This window comes from Telopea speciosissima, chromosome 6 (assembly GCF_018873765.1).
Source record: "Telopea speciosissima isolate NSW1024214 ecotype Mountain lineage chromosome 6, Tspe_v1, whole genome shotgun sequence".
NCBI classification, from domain to species: domain Eukaryota; kingdom Viridiplantae; phylum Streptophyta; class Magnoliopsida; order Proteales; family Proteaceae; genus Telopea; species Telopea speciosissima.
In genome coordinates this window covers 52139366-52157450 of record NC_057921.1, presented here as the reverse complement: position 1 = coordinate 52157450, position 18085 = coordinate 52139366, and the positions used below count along the sequence as shown (strand labels likewise).

Genomic DNA, 18085 nt, shown 5'->3' with positions numbered 1-18085 from the left:
CAAAGATGGAAGCACAGGATTCGGGGATCTCAAGCTCCCACTTGATCGGTTGTGCCTACTTTTACCTTGTTGATTCAAAGAATATAGCAGGATGAGTCTGAGATGAAGAAAGGAGCATAAAGGAGGCTATTATATTTTCATCTGTCCTCCATTTATGTCCTACAAAACTGAGTTTTTCTCCTCAGTTAACCTTGTTTCATTTCATTGAATCACACCCTCATTACACCACAGGCATGCCATCGATAGTTGACGACGGTGGAGCCGGCGTATGAAGCACAAAAAGACAGATGGCATTACCAAGAACCGGAGATGGTGCAACCGAACCTTGGCACGGACGGAAGAGGTGAGGTAGCACTTGCCATACCACTAAATTCTTTGTGAAATCGAGGAGAGCAGGAAAAAATGTTGTAGGCCATTCTAACCTAAAAGCATTTTGTGTCAAAGAACGAACATAATCTTAGCAGTACAAATGGATTGTCTTTTCGCCAGCGAAGCCAATGGAAAGCAAGAACATGTCAAACGTGGCTTCCAGATAAGCAATCACAGGAACTATCTTATTTGACAACATAGATGAGTTCACCTAGGACCACTTTTTTCCAGACAAAACCCACAGGAGAGGAGACTATTGAAGTAAACACCTTAGAAATATTTAACTGGACACAAATGGAATGTTAACAGGAAATATAACCCTGCTCAAAGATGGTTCATTTGATTTGAAGAAAAAACTCACATAACCTTACAGAAATACAAAATTTGAATAGACTTGGAGAGAGGTCAGCCAAAACCCATCCAAAATTTTTTGTATGCCGTTTCCACGGACAATATCAACCTTAGTGTCCCCAATTCCACACCCAACCCGCAACCCCCCCCCCCTCTCCCCCAAAAAAACAGAAGCATCAAGTCAGACAGATCATGTTTTTTTGGTCTCTAGGGCCGGGCTATGACTACTTGACCAGACTAATCTTCATCAACTTCTTGATTTTCCTGCTTTTTTGCACCCTCTCCACTTCCTGAAATAAGAAGGTACAGAAAATTAAAATAAAAACAGAGCTTCATGGTACTTATTCCATCTCTGTTTTGTCTCATTCTTTGTTCTCTAACAACAGGTGCATGAAGAATTTTTGCTCATTCTTTATGTTATACATCTTGTTGGGACTGTCACTAAAAAACAAATTGAGATTGTTTATTTTAATTTTACCTTCTCCTTTTTGTAAGAACCCCACGAAAAAAAATGGCACATGCAAGAATATGTAAAAGAAAGAATGACTCCTAGGTTACCATTTTTCCCCTATTAATGAGCACCGATTGCAAGATGTAATCAAGTTACCGTATTCACTGAAGATGACTCCACCAGAACTTAATCCTTCCTCAATTTTCATAAGTTGAAGAGTCATCCTAGGTCCAATCTCTTGAAGCTTGACAGCACTTTTCGTTGAAGCTCTATTAACTCTACCAAGATCACTTGGTAGACTCACTGTTGCTGCTTCATCATCTCCTTCACTTTCTGACCCATAACCTGCCCTGCAAAATTACAATTTATAATCGAATAACATTACGTACCTCATAGCATCAGGAAGGTAAAATATCAAGTAGAACTACACTGTGTATAAGGCCTCACTTGCAACAAATAAATTTAACCTCTAAACAAATAGAACTCCAAGAAATATGTGATGTCACATGAACAGATTAAATTATCATTGTTTTTTAACCAAAACCATGTTTCCCACAGTTAGTTATGAGCTTTTTGTTAATATAAATTACTTCCATACTGGCTCAATATGTTAAAATTAATTTGAATACCAAACAATGCCATAACATATTAACATCTGAAACCTAATAATTAGACACTGGTAGTATGTTGAAGGAAACCGTAATGATAACCAGAAATGTTAAATTGAAACGAAAGATATCCCAAAAAATAATTTGGTATCCACTTTACTTGTGGTGATGTTTTGGTTGAAAGTTTCAAATTCTATTGATTAGCAAATGGCCAACCCCATGGTATAAAGCATAAGGAGCATTATAAACTGATATTATAAAGGATGAAGGGGGATAAAACTAAGTTAGAATCAACCCTGTCAAAACTATAATAAACAGAATAGAGAGAGCATCATTCTTTCCTGTGTCCAACCTGGATTCAATCATTTATTCTAGCACAAATTCAAACAGAGAAAGATAAATTACCAAGTCACAAAGTCACTGACATCCTGTAGACTCTTCAAATCCGGTGCCTGATGGTTCAGCACAAATTTTCTAAGTCTACGGGAGACACCAACAGGCTGTAATCTGATGGAATAATGCCGAAAATCAATAAGCTTTGTCTCTTTATTATAATTAAGCAACACAATTCTTTGGCATAAACCAAGTTTAACCTGCACCAGAAAAAGGACAGTGCACAAATTAACAAAAATACAATTCAGAAGATATAGAGTGATCAAACAGAAGTCATGTCCGATATAAAGAATCAGGTGAAGAAATTATTTTAGCAGCCAGCTGACCACAAATGGCAGGGAGACAGCTTAGTGAGTTGAGAACTTTTCTAGCACTCACAGTATTGATATCGATGGCTGGAAATATGTTTTGAAACATAATAGTTGTGAGCTTTAGATGTTGATCTCCCGTTCCAAAACCAGAAAGGACAATCTGCCAGTAAATTTTCCATTCCATAATAAGCCACAGAATCATGTAACAAGAACAAGAAGAAAGTACAACATTTTACTACTCATATAAAAGAAATTGGGGTGCAAGAACCATAAACATTAACTATAAGTACAAGAATCGTCAACATAAACATTTTCTTTTTTCTGTTTAAAAAATACAGCAATTAATTGTCATAGTAAGCAAGGGGCTGAGATTATCCAACCAGCATGCCTTTTTCGCTTGAAAATCAATTACGTGTAACCCATAAAAATTACTTTGTGGCCTGGCCCATCTGATGACAGTTGCCAAAAATGGTGGGATAGGTTCGGGGCATGTTTAGTAACGTTCTGGTGTTTCTAGTATTTTCATGCAGGAACACAAAAACACCAGAATCACAATTGGATACACTGATCTGTTTTTGTGTTCCACAGGAGCAAAAATGGTTGTTTCAAAAAAGTGGGTAACAGAAAATTGACTCAAGAGACACACATGGCTCATAAATACTCTCGAATAACAGAAACAGTTAGGGTGTTCTGCAGGCCAAATCACCCCAGCTGAACAGAAACATTGCCAAATGTGCCCTTGGTATCCCCAGACCCAGCAGGATTGGAATTTGTAGCAGTATTTAAGGGTGTAAATCGGTCTGGAACCAAGGATATTCGGTTCGGTTTCAGTTCGGTTCCAAGGAGTATCAGTGTGATAAAGATCCGGACCAAGGCCTGCCGTGGTTTTGAACGTCAAAACTCGTACTGAACCTATATGGTTCGGGTTCTTATTTGGTTCCTACACAGTTCGATTCCGCTTCTTGTACTTGGTCTATAGGGTGTACCCAGTGCATGAGGCTCCCGCCACTACGGGGTCTGGGGAGAATCATAATGTACTGATGTAAATAAGTCACTTAGAGGGCTTATTTTATTAAAAATAAGCTTTGGTTTGGGTTATGTAGGTGTTGGGCTTTTGATCCCATGGGTTTACTTTGTAATTGACCAATTTAATGGGCCTAAAATACGGGATTTAGTTCATTAGTTTAGTTAGAGTCCTGTTTTGAGCCTGTTTTCTTTATTATTTCACTTTCTTAGTCTATTAGACTACTTTTTTAGTTAAGGATAGGGTCACGCTTTTCCTTTTTAGTGTCTAAGTCTATTTTTGAGTCTTCTATATACATTTGTAAGGGAGGCCAGCATTGAACACGAATTTGATTAATGAAATATTGGCTTTAGCCTTTGTTAAAAATCCTAAGATAGGTTGGGTGAAATGCCCAGGGTGATCTGAGATAGCCATCCCCTTCCCCAACCCCCCTCCATCGATCTCCAATCAAGCTCCATTCAAGTTTCAATTCTGCCATAGCCGATCTCTTGAAGAAACATATTCAATTGCTCGAATTTCTCTGCAAGGGTCAAGATATATTCAAATAAGTCTGAAATTGAAATTCTCCAGTTATTCTTCTTCTCTTCTAGGTCACATGCAAGGTGATTTTCGTGAGAATTCTGCCCAGCAAAATCTAACTGTTAGAACCTGCTGAAATTTTGAACAAATCTTCCTCAAACCCTAAGAGAGACTTGATTCAAATTTCATTACCATCCACCCAGCCAATTGTCTGAATTACGCTTTTACCCCTCAATCATAGTTGTCAAGGCGTCGCCAAGGCGGCTTTGTTGGGGCCTAGGCGACCTCCGCCTTATTTCAAAGCGCCTTGCACTGGTTTGTATTGGTATCGAACCCGGTATTGGCCCTTATGTATGCCAAACATTATTTAAGTAAATATTTTATATTTGGTATAAAACATTTGCTTAAGATATTATTCATAAATAAGCAAATAACCCCTATTTTAATCCAATAAAAATAGTTAAAAAATAAAATTCCAAAAGGAAAAAAAATCAACCCCCCAGTTGAAGAACAAAAACTGGATTTTCGACGGTAGGTAAAATTTTCAACTTTTTAATGCTGGGGTTTTTCTCAAATCTAAAAATTCTATAAACCTTAATATGGAAAAACATTGCTAAAAACCAAAAGTACGGTAAAATATTCATTTGTTTTGATATCTAAAAAAATATTTTCATTCAGAGTGATTTTGACAGCATTCGCGCATACCAAATAAGGTTTGACTGGAACATAACTTCTTCAGTATAAATCAGATTTAAGTTGGGATTTGATGGAAAGCTGGTTTTGTGCTCTACCGAATACTAAAAATCTCATGTAAAAATAAAATCTTCTGACTAGTCAAACTTCTTAGAGAACAAGAACATTTCTCTAAATTGAGAACAATTTAATTACTTATAGATAAGATCATATTTTCTTAGAATAGTATAAACCAAATGTAAGAGAGAATAGTATAAACCAAATGTGAGATAGAACAGTATAAACCAAATGTGAGACTAGTATAAACCAAATGTATGTTTGATTGTTTCAAACTTCCAATTGCTTGCTTCTTCAGTTCTGTTGTCTTCTAGTTCAATGCTGATTTTTAATGACTTGATATGGCTTAATATTGATTTTTGATGACTTGATGTGACTTAATGTGGCTTAATGTTGATTTTTGATGACTTGAGAAGACTTAATGTTGGTTTTTTATGATATAAGGTATAAATTGTAGCATACTAAATAATGTTAGAAAAGGAGGAAATAAAAAATAACACTTGGGGGCGCCTTGGTCGCCTAGGCATCGTCGCATAAGCGCTTAGACACCCCTCCAACGCCTTGGGTCGCTTTGCCGCCTTGCCAACTATGCCCTAAATCCTATTTCTACTAGGATTCCTCAATAATTTCAGATTTAGTCATCTGATTTAACTATAACTTTCAGCATCTCTTCTCTCCCATATAATCCACACTCTCTTAACCCTAACATCTAACCCTAGGTCCCATCAAACCCAACCCTAATTTCACAATTTCACACAATTTGACCTAGCTGATTTTCCCAATCCATACAAGATCCTGGTTATTGATTCTAGTTGGTCTCCTACCAATCTAGAATTACATTATGTACGTAGCATTACCCCTACTTTCGAAAAGAGGCTATTTCCAGACTTGAACCTGTGACCACTTGGTCACCTGGTCTATACTATATATATACATATAGTATAATATATTATACTATAATATAGTAGTATAATCTAATAATGATGCTAGAAAACTATATATTATAATATATTCATTTACTATAATATATTATTGGTACCCAAATTCGGTTCGGGTTCGGTTCTAACCACTGGTTCCTATGTTGGATTCAGAAAGTAACCAAGTCCCACCTCGGTTCTGTTCCTCAGTTCCATATTGTAACCAAATTCTATTTGGTTTGGTTTGGTTTGGTTTGGTTCTAGTTATTCGGCCTAGATCCTATTTTGGTTTTCAGTTCCGGTTTCAATTTGACACCCTTAGAGCAAGCATCCAAGCAACTGAACGTGATGAGGATCTAAGGGCCCACCCAAATAAAGAAGCACTCAAATCCAAAGTTGAATGGCAAAACAGTAAATAATCTCAAGTTTTTAAGGATAACCTTTCTTCTTCTAATCCTCTAAACCACCAAACCTTAACATTCCCCCTTTAGTTTTCACTTTTCCCAATACCTAATTTCTGCCCAGCCCAAACCAACCGTCAGAACAGTCTACAAATCTGACCGATTATCCCTCAATACCCTCCTAAGAAAACCATTCAAGTTTGGTTAACTTCTGTCCAGCCAAACCCTAGAAATCCATCTTTTCCTCTTTTCCAAAACCCAAAATCCTAACTCTAACTTGCTGCCCATTCAAGTTTACACACTTCCATCCATCATAACATCTCAGGACCATCACTGATAGACTCCCCTACCTCAACTTGACATAACCCATACATCAAACCCTAACCCTAACCCTAATTTCACCAAAAACCTATTTTTAACCTAGCCGATTCACCTGTTGTTGTAGTCCTAGGTAGGAGAAGTCCTACTAGGAGCCAGGAGAATGGTTCACCTAACAAGGCTGCTGGTTTGGGACAGCTTAGGTTGAATAGGGCAGAAATTAGGGTTAGGGTTAACTAATGGTAGTAGTGGTATTAATATGCAGGTTTTAAGGGTCCTAATAAACTAGGTTTAGTTAGGTTTGAAGAAGTTTTTAGAATTTCAGAAATTTAGGTTTAGGGTTTCAGGTTTTGGGAATGAAGGGGAATATGAGATATAGGGTTTAGGGCTGGAATTTGGGTAGGATCTTAAGGTCGAGGTTTCCAATGGTAGAGGAGAGGATTCGGCCAAGGTTTGATGAGTATTGGAGGGCTGAAAGTCAAGGTTCTGGAATTTAGAGTTTTAACGAATTAATGGATGATAAGAATCTAGGGTTTTAATGGAAGAATGGGCTCAGGTTTCTGGTCGAGTTTTCCAATGAGGGGGAAGAACACTCGATCAGAATATGGAGGGGAATTGATGGGCAGAAGTGGTTGATCTGGGAATCCTAGGGTTTTGGGGTTTTAGAGGGATGAGGGAATTAGGGTTTAGAGTTGTAAGTTGGGGCTGAGATGGCAGTCGAGTGGAGGGTCTGCTGTGATGGATCTGTGGACAGATTTTAGATGAAAATTGATGGAGGGTGAGGGCTGTAATGATTATAGATGAGTCTAGGGTTTATGGGATTGATTAGGGTTTTAATGGAGGAAGGGAAATAATAAAACAGTAAATTAACTTACTGAATTGCAGGTTCTTCAATGGCAGCTTGGAGAAACTTGATTGAAGAAGAAGAAGGACCTCCCGATCTACAAGATGCAAGGAGTCACCGGAGTCCACCAGCCCTAACCCTTGATATGACTCACAAGGGGTCTTGATATGACACACAAGACAGTTCTTTGAAGAGAGAAGCAGCAGCAGCAATGGCTAACAGCAGGAAACGATTTTTTTAACATATTAAACTTGGTGGGGGAGCCTGCCCACGATCTCTTATTAATAATAAGGCCATAGGCCAAACATAATACAACTCTAACTCCTCCTTTAGAATCGTCGGAGGGTTCTAATTTAAAACAACTTAAAAGACATTAAAGAGAAAGACCTAATTACCCCTATTGACTTAAAACACTTAAAACTTTTAAAATAGCTGAGATTCCTCATCAACCAATAGGATATAAGATCCTACTAGCCAATAGGAGCTCTCTTCACTTAAACTAACCCAATTGAACTAATTGGATGCAACCAATTTAAGCCGGTTCAATTACAAAACAAAAATAAGACTAAGTATAACTGAAATAAACTAAGTATAGGCTAATACTAAGGCTCCTACTATAACCCTAGGTTTAGGGTGGCTTCTTCAATTCGAGGAGGCTTGGATCTACATCACCTGTTCATAACAGACCTGGTTTACTGGCTCCTAGTTAGTCTTCTACCAATCTAGGACTACATTAAGCATTGCTCCCATAGTTATCAAGGCGTCCAGACGCCTTGGGCGCGTCTTGGGCATCTTGGCCTGCCTTGCTGTGTCAGCTTGAGTTTGGGCCCTCTCCAACGCCTTGGTCACCTTTCCAGCTTGATAACTATGATTGCTCCCTTGTGAAAGATAAGGAACCTTATTTAAGGCAGTCACATTGGCTAAGACATGTTCTACTTTCTTCCATTTATTATCAAGCCTATAGAGGCCAATGCCGTGGTTGTTTGTTGAGGGCATTGCTTTATCAAGTCAACTTAATAGCAGATTGCAATCTGAGTGCATCCAAGAATTCAATTATATTCTAAGTGAAGGCAGTTAAGGATACTCTGAAGATTGTATAGGCCCTCACTTGTTTTCCATATTTTCACCAAGAACAAGAAAACATTCAAATTCACAAAAAAAAAAAAAAAAAAAAGTGGAAACTTTGGTTAGAAACTCACCAGAGGAGAGTTCTTGAAAAGTTCTGGAGGGCACCTAGGACGCAACTGAGATTGAGCAACATCAGCTGCCAATGAATACTCATGTATTTTGAATGTAAGGGTAGGGCCTTGGGGGGTCCTTGCAACCCTCAGATAGGATGCTGTATCTGTTTTTGATAATATAAGGAAATGAGTAACACCCATTGGCCCAGCAACGTTCAAAAAATCCTTAAGATTATTCTGTTTCTTTTCCTGCCAAGCAAACAAAGAAACATCAATTAGCTAATTCAGAAATATTTGTGAATAAACTACAAAAGTGCACAATGATTAGCCATAACAGACAATGCCCTGGTATCAATGGAAAGATGAGACATCTGAATTTGTTCTACATCTATAGAAAACCTAACTTTACCACCTTTTTTTAGCCATGAATTTGTTAATCTTAAGCAGTAGATATGTTGAGACAAATTCTATTCACTATAAGAAGTCAAAGCATGTCAGAATTCCTCACAGAATCATGGTTTTCTTCATGAAGGAATCGGCTGATCTCACTCTCTAAGGGAAAATTTACTAAGCACAGACAAGAACCTAGTTCTCCTCATAAACTGAGTAACTCCATAGTGCAGCTAAAGAGAAGTTACCCAGCTAATAAACACGGTTTAGTCACCTTCTATCATGACCTCATACCATCCATGAGAGGAATAAAATTTCATAACTAAAACATCTGCCTTTGGCTCTGCAGTAATAGAGCAACAGGTACAAATTGGTCCACGGAAATTTCCTTTCCTGTTTTAAAGTGTTTTCCATCCTTCTCCAAACTTCCTTCACTAGTTTTATTCAGTGTTTTTAGCACATCTCTGTCTCCACCGAGGTTTGAAATTTCCTTTCCTGTTTTCAGATTCGGTACGGAAACGGTTTTGGTATTTGGTACTCGGTACACATTGACACCTTTAGTCTAAGCAAAGTTCAATTACTTGCAACTCAAGGACAGTTCTTCTAGAAGACTTCTTATTTTCATTGTTTCTATTTTGGGCTCAATCCTTGAGTCTATATAATGTAGTGGCCCTTAGAGGCCTCCCCACGATTTAAATGAAGTTGAATATTGATTGCTTGTGCAACTATTGTCCTATAGAGGCTGTGAGGGTGAGATGCCCAGGCTGAGATACCCATCTATCCCCATCCCCCTTCTTCTATTCAAACTCCCCTCTCTTCTCTTACTTTCTATTTTGATTTCCCTGTCTGCAACACTGCAACCGTGTCCTTCTGTTGAGATCAGAGATTTGTTTAGAGCTTCTCAATAAGCCTAGCAACTGCTGGAAGATAGACCACTGGTTGAAAAGGTCCAGAATACCTGCGGACAGTACAGTTACTAATTATATGCTGGTGTTTGTTCTAGTTTATTTCAGCAACCAAAGTCCCTATTGTGCTAATATTTTGAGGCTTAGTTGACTTCCCTAAGGCCTTCAATCAACTACTATATTGGTCCTGGCTTGGCCTTGCTGATCAATCATACAGAAGCCATCTATTTCCTCTGTTCTGTGCGCTCGGTTGGGCTGTTTGAAGCCTGCTGCTGCTGTAACTTGAAGGAACCATATCTCCACAACCACTACTTGGAATCAGCTCAAATTTGGAGGATCAATCTTACTCATTGAGGGACACCATCAATCCCAGTTTGGCCCTGTTCTGTTGGCTGGTTTGGTATTTTTCATTAAACTTCTAATTCTGAGTTTATTTTCTAATTTGGTGACCTGTTGATATCTTCAAATCTGACCATTAGTTTGGTCTGTAATTTTTAGAGATTCATCCCTTCTGTTGGACCTCTATTTGATTATAAGGTTAGGCCCATCCATTGGTCATATCAAGCAATTCTGAGTTTGCTACTTTTCTGGTTGACTTTGGCCTGCGGCAGCCTTGTTTAGTGGTTGGTTGTTGATTTCTATTGCTGGGACTGTCAGACAATGTTGTGGGTAATATTGGGGTTAGGTTGTCTATAATCTGACCTTACATTAGTCATATTCTTAAATAACGTATATTCCACGAAATGTCTCATCTCAACTCAACTCAGCCTTATCCCAACTAAATGGGGTTAGCTACATGGATCCTTTTTCTCCAATCAGCTCTATTCAACACCATACTAGTTACCAGTCCTTAGCCATGCACGTCTTTCAACTTTTCCTAGTCATTTAGCCCTATACCTGGCTCTTTTAGCTTCTTCAATCTGAATCAAATCAACCCCCCCCCCCAGTAGAGCATTCAGAGGCGTCCGTTACACAAGTTTATGCCAGAAAAATAATATTGACCAATAAATACCAACAAAGAGAACTTTCTTAGACAATTGTGAATTCTCAAAAAGACATGGGAAAAATAAGAAAGAATAATGGAGCATATCAGCTACCTTTAGCTTAAGTGCAGTATGGGGGAGCATCAACTTTCTTAAGTCCATTTGCAGCTTTCTCAGAGAACTCGGCAGCTTTCCTCTTGAAAACACAAAGCTCTTGGGTATTTTATCTCCCGTGACATGATCAACACTGGGCTTCTTCACAACCGGCTTACTGAACACCTTCTTCTTTTTCTTTTTCTTTTTTCAGTTCACAGGAATATGAATTACTCAATGTGGAAAAATAAATTAATACGGATATTTCAAAGAATGAACAACAGGAACAAATCTACTAACTTACATTTGGGAAGCGGGCCATTTCAGCTAGAAAATATTGGACTTTAGGGTTTATTATATCTCAGATAGCTTCCTGAAAGGATAATTTGGCAGCAAAGTCAGACCAAAATGCTTATAAATGAACCAAACTACATGTAAATTTCCATCTAAAATCCCCAAAAGCAGGTACAGAAGTGAACAAAGAATAGTTCAAACTATGATGCAACTGAAGGAAAGTAATTGTACAGATAATAGTCAGTTTAGATATTTGAATAGTGATTTTAAGCTGTCAATGTATTGTTTCCATGATGCTTCCTGAAAACGTTGCTCAACGCTAATAATTTAAAATTTTGAACTCTCTATGAATACCTTACCGAGAACACAGAAACCATTTTAGAAAGCTAAACAAAATAACAACTTAGAAAAAAGGGGTGAAAGACAAGAAGACAACTTCTCTATTCAATTCGGTTGTGAAGATATTAAACTGGAAGAAACTATCAAGGCGTTAATGAGACTATGAGAGAGAGAGAGACGTACCGATTCCCCGGACCAAAGTTTACAGAACTACGCCGTGGCGTTTGTGTACCATGAAAGAGATTGGGAGAAGGGGGAGGGTTTTTCCAGCGTGCAAGGCCGCAAGGGTTCACCGTGGTTTTATTTTACTCGGTCCTAACAACAATGTATGGATATTTATCACTACTCACAAGTCACAACCCAGTTCAGAAAGGGGATGTGCAACTCGACTAGGAATCTCACTCTATTCTCTATTTCTCTTTATCTTTTCTTTATCTTTATATAGTTTCATGTAACCTACGATTGAAGGCATAGACCAGCTAAAAATGAGCTTTTTTTATTGTTGCTGTCGTGTGACTGTTTGCTGCCCTAGTGGCCTTCTTTCCCCTTCTCCATCAATCCAGTCCTATCTTCTCAGGTGAGTTCTTCTTCTTTCTTTTGTTCTTATTCTCTATTTTATTTCCTTCAGTTCTACTTCCTCTGTTCTTGCTTCTTTTTTTTTTGGGTGGATAAAAAATATATTACTAAAGCCCGAGAAGGGCAAGAGGGAGAGAAGGAGGGGGAGGGGGGAATATACAAAAAGGGGGAGAGAGAGGGGGGCGGAGGCCCGAGCTCCACTAAGGGGAAGTGCTGGGGCGTAACAAAGCTCTATCTAGATCCCAGGATACACCAATCATTCAACAGACAGGTGCTTCTACCGCCCACAACCAGCCTTTCATAATGCTTCACCCTACCCTTTTGCCACCCCAACCCCAACAGCCCATCACACCTACCCAAACTCGACAGCCCCTTATCCCACCTATTCTCATCCAAACCCTCCCATATTCCCCACCCCTCACCCATCTACAACCTTACCTTGGTACCCTGACACTGGTGCATCTCGCCATGTAACTCCAGACCTTAATGCCATTTCTCACTATGATGAATACAATGGTATGGATCAATTGCATGTGGGTAATGGTAAGGGTTTACAGATATCTCATATTGGTTCTTCTTCCCATCCTTCACTGTCATCTCGTGCTTTTCATTTACATAATATTTTACAAGTCCCCTCCCTCTCTAAATCTTTATTATCTGTTCAAAAATTCACCCAAGATAATAATGTTTTCTTTGAGTTTCACCCATCTCACTTTCTTGTGAAGGATCAGGTAAGCAAGGAAACCAAGGAAACCCTGCTGTCTGGACCGAGTAAGGATGGCCTTTATTAACTTCACCCATCTACCTCTCCTTTTGTGCATTCAGCTTTTCGGAGTTCTCTTGTCCTTTGGCATAATCGTCTTGGGTACCCACACCAACAACTTCTTAAACAAATGCTTCGCAATAATTATTTAAATTTTCATGCATCTGGTTTAAATTCTCTTTGTAAGGCTTGCCAACTTGGCAAAGCCAGACGACTTTCTCTTCCTTTATCTAGTAGCAAAAGTACATTTCCATTAGATTTAATTTTCACTGATGTCTAGGGACCATCACCCACCCCGTCAATATCCAATCACCGTTATTATGTGATATTTGTGGATGATAATACCAAATTCATATGGTTTTATCCACTAATCCGCAAATCGGATGTATTTGAGATTTTCCCTCAGTTTCAAGCCATGGTTGATCAATTGTTTGGAAGAAAAATAAAAGCCCTGCAGTCTGACTGGGGTGGGGAATTTCGGTCTCTCCCCACCTATTTTTCAAAACTTGGAATAATCCATCGTCTTTCTGCTCCACATACCCATGAGCAGCAGGGTTCGGTTGAGCGACGGCATAGACATATTGTTGAAACCTGTCTCACCCTGCTTGCTCATGGGTTTGTGCCTCAAAAATTTTGGCATTTCGCCTTTGAAACGGCTGTCTTCCTAATTAATAGAATGCCCTCCTCTGTTTCCCTTGGTATTTCTCCATTCCAATTGGTGTTTCACTAGTCACTAGACTATGGATTTTTAAAAGTCTTTGGGTGTTTGTGTTTTCCCTATTTACGGCCATATAACTGTCATAAGATGGATTACCGGTCCAATGCTTGCGTTTTCCTTGGTTACAGCCCTTCCCATTCGGGCTACAGATGTCTTGATCTGACAAATCAAAAGATAATAATTGCCCGTCATGTTCGTTTCGATGAACACTCAACACTCTTTTCCCTTTTCGAGCATGTCATACCCACCCACCATTCCACCCACACCAAGCACAACCGTTCCTTGGGCTTCATCCTCCCTAACTCCACCTTCTGTCCCCGTACCACAGCCGCATGCACCACTGCCATCACCAGTGCACCAATCTCCCATGGGTACACCAACGATGCCTTTTCCCATGACCACACCCACATCCACCCAGCCCTCTAAGGGTTTCCAAAGCCCAAGCCCTGACCCACCCTCATCGCCATCATCTCCTCCCTTGAGAACTCGGCCTATTCATGAACTCTACCAATCTCCACCTACACCGCCTATCCATGCACCATCACCACCACCGAACCCACCACCAGCACCTTCCCTACATCCTGTGCGGCTTAGGTCACACCGAAACCAGCCTCAGACGCATACTTCTAATGCAGTTATTACTAAGCCATCCTCTTTTCACAGGCTAATAAGGTTTTAGAATGGAGGGCTGCAATGACTGAGGAATTCAATGCCTTATTGAGAAACGGCACATGGTCCCTTGTGCCTCATACTACTACAATGAATCTTATTGGAAATAAATGGGTTTATAAAAATCAAACTGAAGGCTGATGGCTCTCATGAGCGCTATAAAGCGACGTTTGGTGGCCAAGGGGTTCCACCAACAGCATGGTTTGGATTACAGTGAGACGTTTAATCCTGTTGTGAAGCCTACAACCATTAGATGTGTACTGTCCATTGCAGTGTCTAACAACTGGCCAATCAGACAGCTTGACGTCCAGAATGCCTTCCTACATAGTTTTTTGGATGAGGAGGTGTTCATGGTTCAACCACAAGGTTTCATTGATCCATCACACCCAGACTATGTTTGCAGACTCCATCGATCTCTCTATGGTCTAAAACAAGCACCACGTGCTTGGTTCCACATATTGTCCGAATTTTTTATTGGTTTGGGTTTTATTGGCTCACGGACTAACACATCACTCTTCATCTGCCGATCAGGGGGCCATGTTTGCTACATACTCATATATGTAGATGACATAATTATCACAGGCAGCGATTAATCCATGATCCATTCTTTGTTACAACGCCTATCCAGTGAGTTCTCCATAAAGGATCTAGGCGATCTCCATTTTTTTGTTGGCATAGAGGTAAAGCGGCATCCCAAGGGAATTTTGCTGTCCCAAGCTCGCTATATTTCTGATTTATTGCATCGCACGGGAATGACCGAATGCAAGCCGGTGAAAACCCCAATGGCTACCACTATAAAATTCAGTGACTCAGGGGGTGCACCATTGGCTGACCCAACTAAGTATCGATCGGTTGTAGGTGCATTGTAGTATGTTACCTTGACACGACCAGATGTTTCATTTGCGGTGAATCGTGCTTGTCAGTTCATGCATTCACCAACAGAGGAGCATTGGCAGCTTACCAAAAGGATAATTCGTTATTTGAAGAGCACTCAATCAATAGGTCTTTTGATTGAAAGGTTTCCTTCAAGTTCATTTCAGGCCTTCACCGATGCAGATTGGGCAGGTGATGGGTCTGACCGGAAATCCACGGGCGGCTTTGCTATCTTTCTTGGCCCAAATCTTGTCTCTTGGGTATCTCGGAAGCAGAGAACTGTGGCTCGGTCTTCTACAGAAGCCGAGTACAAGGCGCTCCCAGATGCGTCTGCAGAGCTTATTTGGCTTGAGTCACTTCTACTAGAGTTGGGCCATCCACTGTCTGGCCCGCCGATTCTATGGTGTGATAATCTTGGGGCTACATACTCGTCGGCCAATCCGGTTTTCCACGCCCGTACGAAACATGTGGAGGTTGATTTCCACTTTGTCCGCGATCGAGAGGCTAAGAAACAACTTCAGGTCCAATATATTTCTTCCCATGATCAACTGGCTGACACCTTAACCAAACCTTTGGCACATTCCAGATTTGAGACATTACGGGACAAGCTGAAGATTCGGTTACCCGATTCTCCACCTTGAGGGGGTGTATTGAGAGAAAGATCCCTATGCACGATATACTTACCTTTTTTGGTTTATTATCACATGTGATATGAACCAGGACATCTTTAGTAACCCAATCGGTTGGGCACCCATTATGGTCACACAATATTTTATCCAATATTCTTGTATCCCTCAATATTAGTTTACCATGTTTACTAGATAGAATATTGTGTATATATATCCCCTTTGGAGTAATCAATGAAATATGGATCACATTTACACTAATACCTCTGCTGGCGTGCAGCCTCACACAGAGGTAGGGTATGGATCCCACATGGACCCCACCAGGCAGTGGGTAGGGCAGTCATTTCGCCCCTAACTGTGTGAGGCTGCACGCCAGCCGCATGGGCAGGCAGCAGCAAAGGATCCCGATCCTTCATCCTTCAATTTCCACCAGAGTTTAGAAACCTGGAATCGAGATCTGGATTTGTTTAGGTCGATTCCGACCCAATCCGGTTAGGATCGGTGAGGAATCAGTTGGCATCGGCCAAAACATGTTTTAATCTTAATTTTCGTACAAGGATTGGCCGAGGTCGATAAGTCGAAATTAGGGTAAATCGAACAATCTACTCTCAATTTTCGAAACCCTGCTTTACACGTGAACCAAAACATGGATTCAAGATTTAAAAAGGGAAACAGAAAGTTGTCCGGTCATGTGGCCCCTACGCCCAGTTACAGCCCCCTGAATGACCACCCCACTCTTACAAAATGAAAATCCCCTCAGGCTGATCTCCCCATGCATCCCCTCTTTGGCCCCGCACAAGTGAAAGGGTGACCATACGACCCACCAACATTCTTCTTTCCTAAAAAAATGTCTAACAAATTAAGAGTATGCAAAATGTTTTCTTCCACCCAAAGTGAAGAGTGAATCTCTTCATCTCATGTTATTTGACATTTTATTAGACCTTAATCAGTGAATGTCATCTTGACTCAAAAAATATATATATGGGTGAAGGGAAACTCATTCCAAAAGGTATTGTGTAGAATCCTAAACAAATTTCTATTTGTGTATTGGATCAGCCACCAGTGGGGGAGGTCATTTCACCCTTCCTGGAATGGGCACAAGTGCCACGTACCCTGGCAATCTGGTTTTTTTTTTTTTCCAAAAAAAAAAAAAAAAAGACTCGTTTTTCATAAAAAAAGAAAAAAAAAATTGATGAAATAATATTACAAATACGGGAGAGGGTTCTCTGCCTACTAGCGTGGCCTCTACGCCAACACAAGAGCTAAACGCAAGAGCATCAACATGAGTGGAATTTTTCGCATTCATTGGGAAGGAGGTCATTTTGCCTCCCTTGGTGTTGCAAGTGCCACACTGTCGGTAGAGGTTCTTTTTCCCTCCAATTTTTTTTTTGAAAAAAAATTAATAAAACAAAGAATCAATCGATGGGATCCTTGATTTTAATGCAAGAAGTAGCATTAGGTCAAGTAATTGGCCTCAGGTTTATCCTCTAAGGGATCTTAGAGGGCTTACCTTACTTGTAATTGGCTTCAGGTAGATTGATGTCAGGTAATTAGCCGAAGATTTATACTCGATGGATTGGTCAGGTAATTGGCCTAAGGTTAATTCTCATTGGATTTTGGAGGTCTCTACCCTAATTGTAATTGGCCTCAGGTAGAGTAAGGTTAGGTAATTGGCTTTTGGTTTATCCCCCAAGGGATATTTGAGGTCTCTACCCTAACTATAAAGATTTGCTCTTACCCTTATTGTATGGGTTGTGGGTAAAAGATTCTATTACACATTGCACAACAAATAAATGGATGTAAGCAATTCATCATTAGTGCTTATTCAACCTATACTTATCCATGAGAAAACATTATCAACGACATCTGGGTTGGGGATATAGGTTCATTGTTGTTAAACCAAGTAGAACAAGTTGTTAGAATAAATTATATGAACGAGAGAGAGAAGCATAGTCGAATTCATAGCGTTTGACGAAGAATTTTCCACAACCACTTTCGACCCACTACTGATTTTGTCGAGTCCCTTCTCCTTACAATTGCTAGGGTTATCAACTAATGGGCATTGCTACTATTATACAAACTGGAGCAAAGATCAACATTGTCATACTGTACAACAAATGTCTTTCCCATAATGTGCTCAATTTTTTACTGGTTGACAAATTAAACAAGCTTTACACATTTGAGCGAATTAACTGGAAAACTCATTACTCATCAAGGTAGCAAATTTTTTAAGGGGGAATGTTTGACTTGTGGCAAGTAACTGCTTAGCTAAATCTTATAGGGCTCTGCTAATTGTCTAATCAGAAAATAAAAAATTAAACAAATCAGAATGGAGTAGAAAGGAACTAGGAAACCTAAACCCCATTCCCTCTATCTTTGGTTTCTTATTCTTTCCCCTGGTGTTTTTTGGATTTAACAA

General features: G+C 39.8%; 1 protein-coding gene across 1 annotated transcript; it reads right to left on the bottom strand.

Annotated features, from left to right (window-relative positions):
- Positions 1-876: 876 nt before the first annotated feature.
- LOC122664258 (peter Pan-like protein) lies at positions 877-11650 on the bottom strand. The gene is made up of 8 exons (XM_043860004.1): positions 11625-11650; positions 11113-11181; positions 10830-11006; positions 8456-8686; positions 2551-2643; positions 2185-2372; positions 1328-1521; positions 877-1010 (listed from the first exon to the last, which is right to left on the bottom strand). The coding sequence occupies exons 2-8, from the start codon at positions 11128-11130 to the stop codon at positions 958-960; spliced, it is 954 nt and encodes a 317-aa protein (XP_043715939.1). The 5' UTR covers positions 11131-11181; positions 11625-11650; the 3' UTR covers positions 877-957.
- Positions 11651-18085: the final 6435 nt, after the last annotated feature.

Coding starts and splice junctions, on each gene's coding strand:
- LOC122664258 (XM_043860004.1), bottom strand. Junction 8,687..10,829: donor ATACTGCACTTAAGCTAAAG/GTAGCTGATATG, acceptor TTTGCTTGGCAG/GAAAAGAAACAGAATAATCT. Junction 2,644..8,455: donor TTTTCAAGAACTCTCCTCTG/GTGAGTTTCTAA, acceptor ATTTACTGGCAG/ATTGTCCTTTCTGGTTTTGG.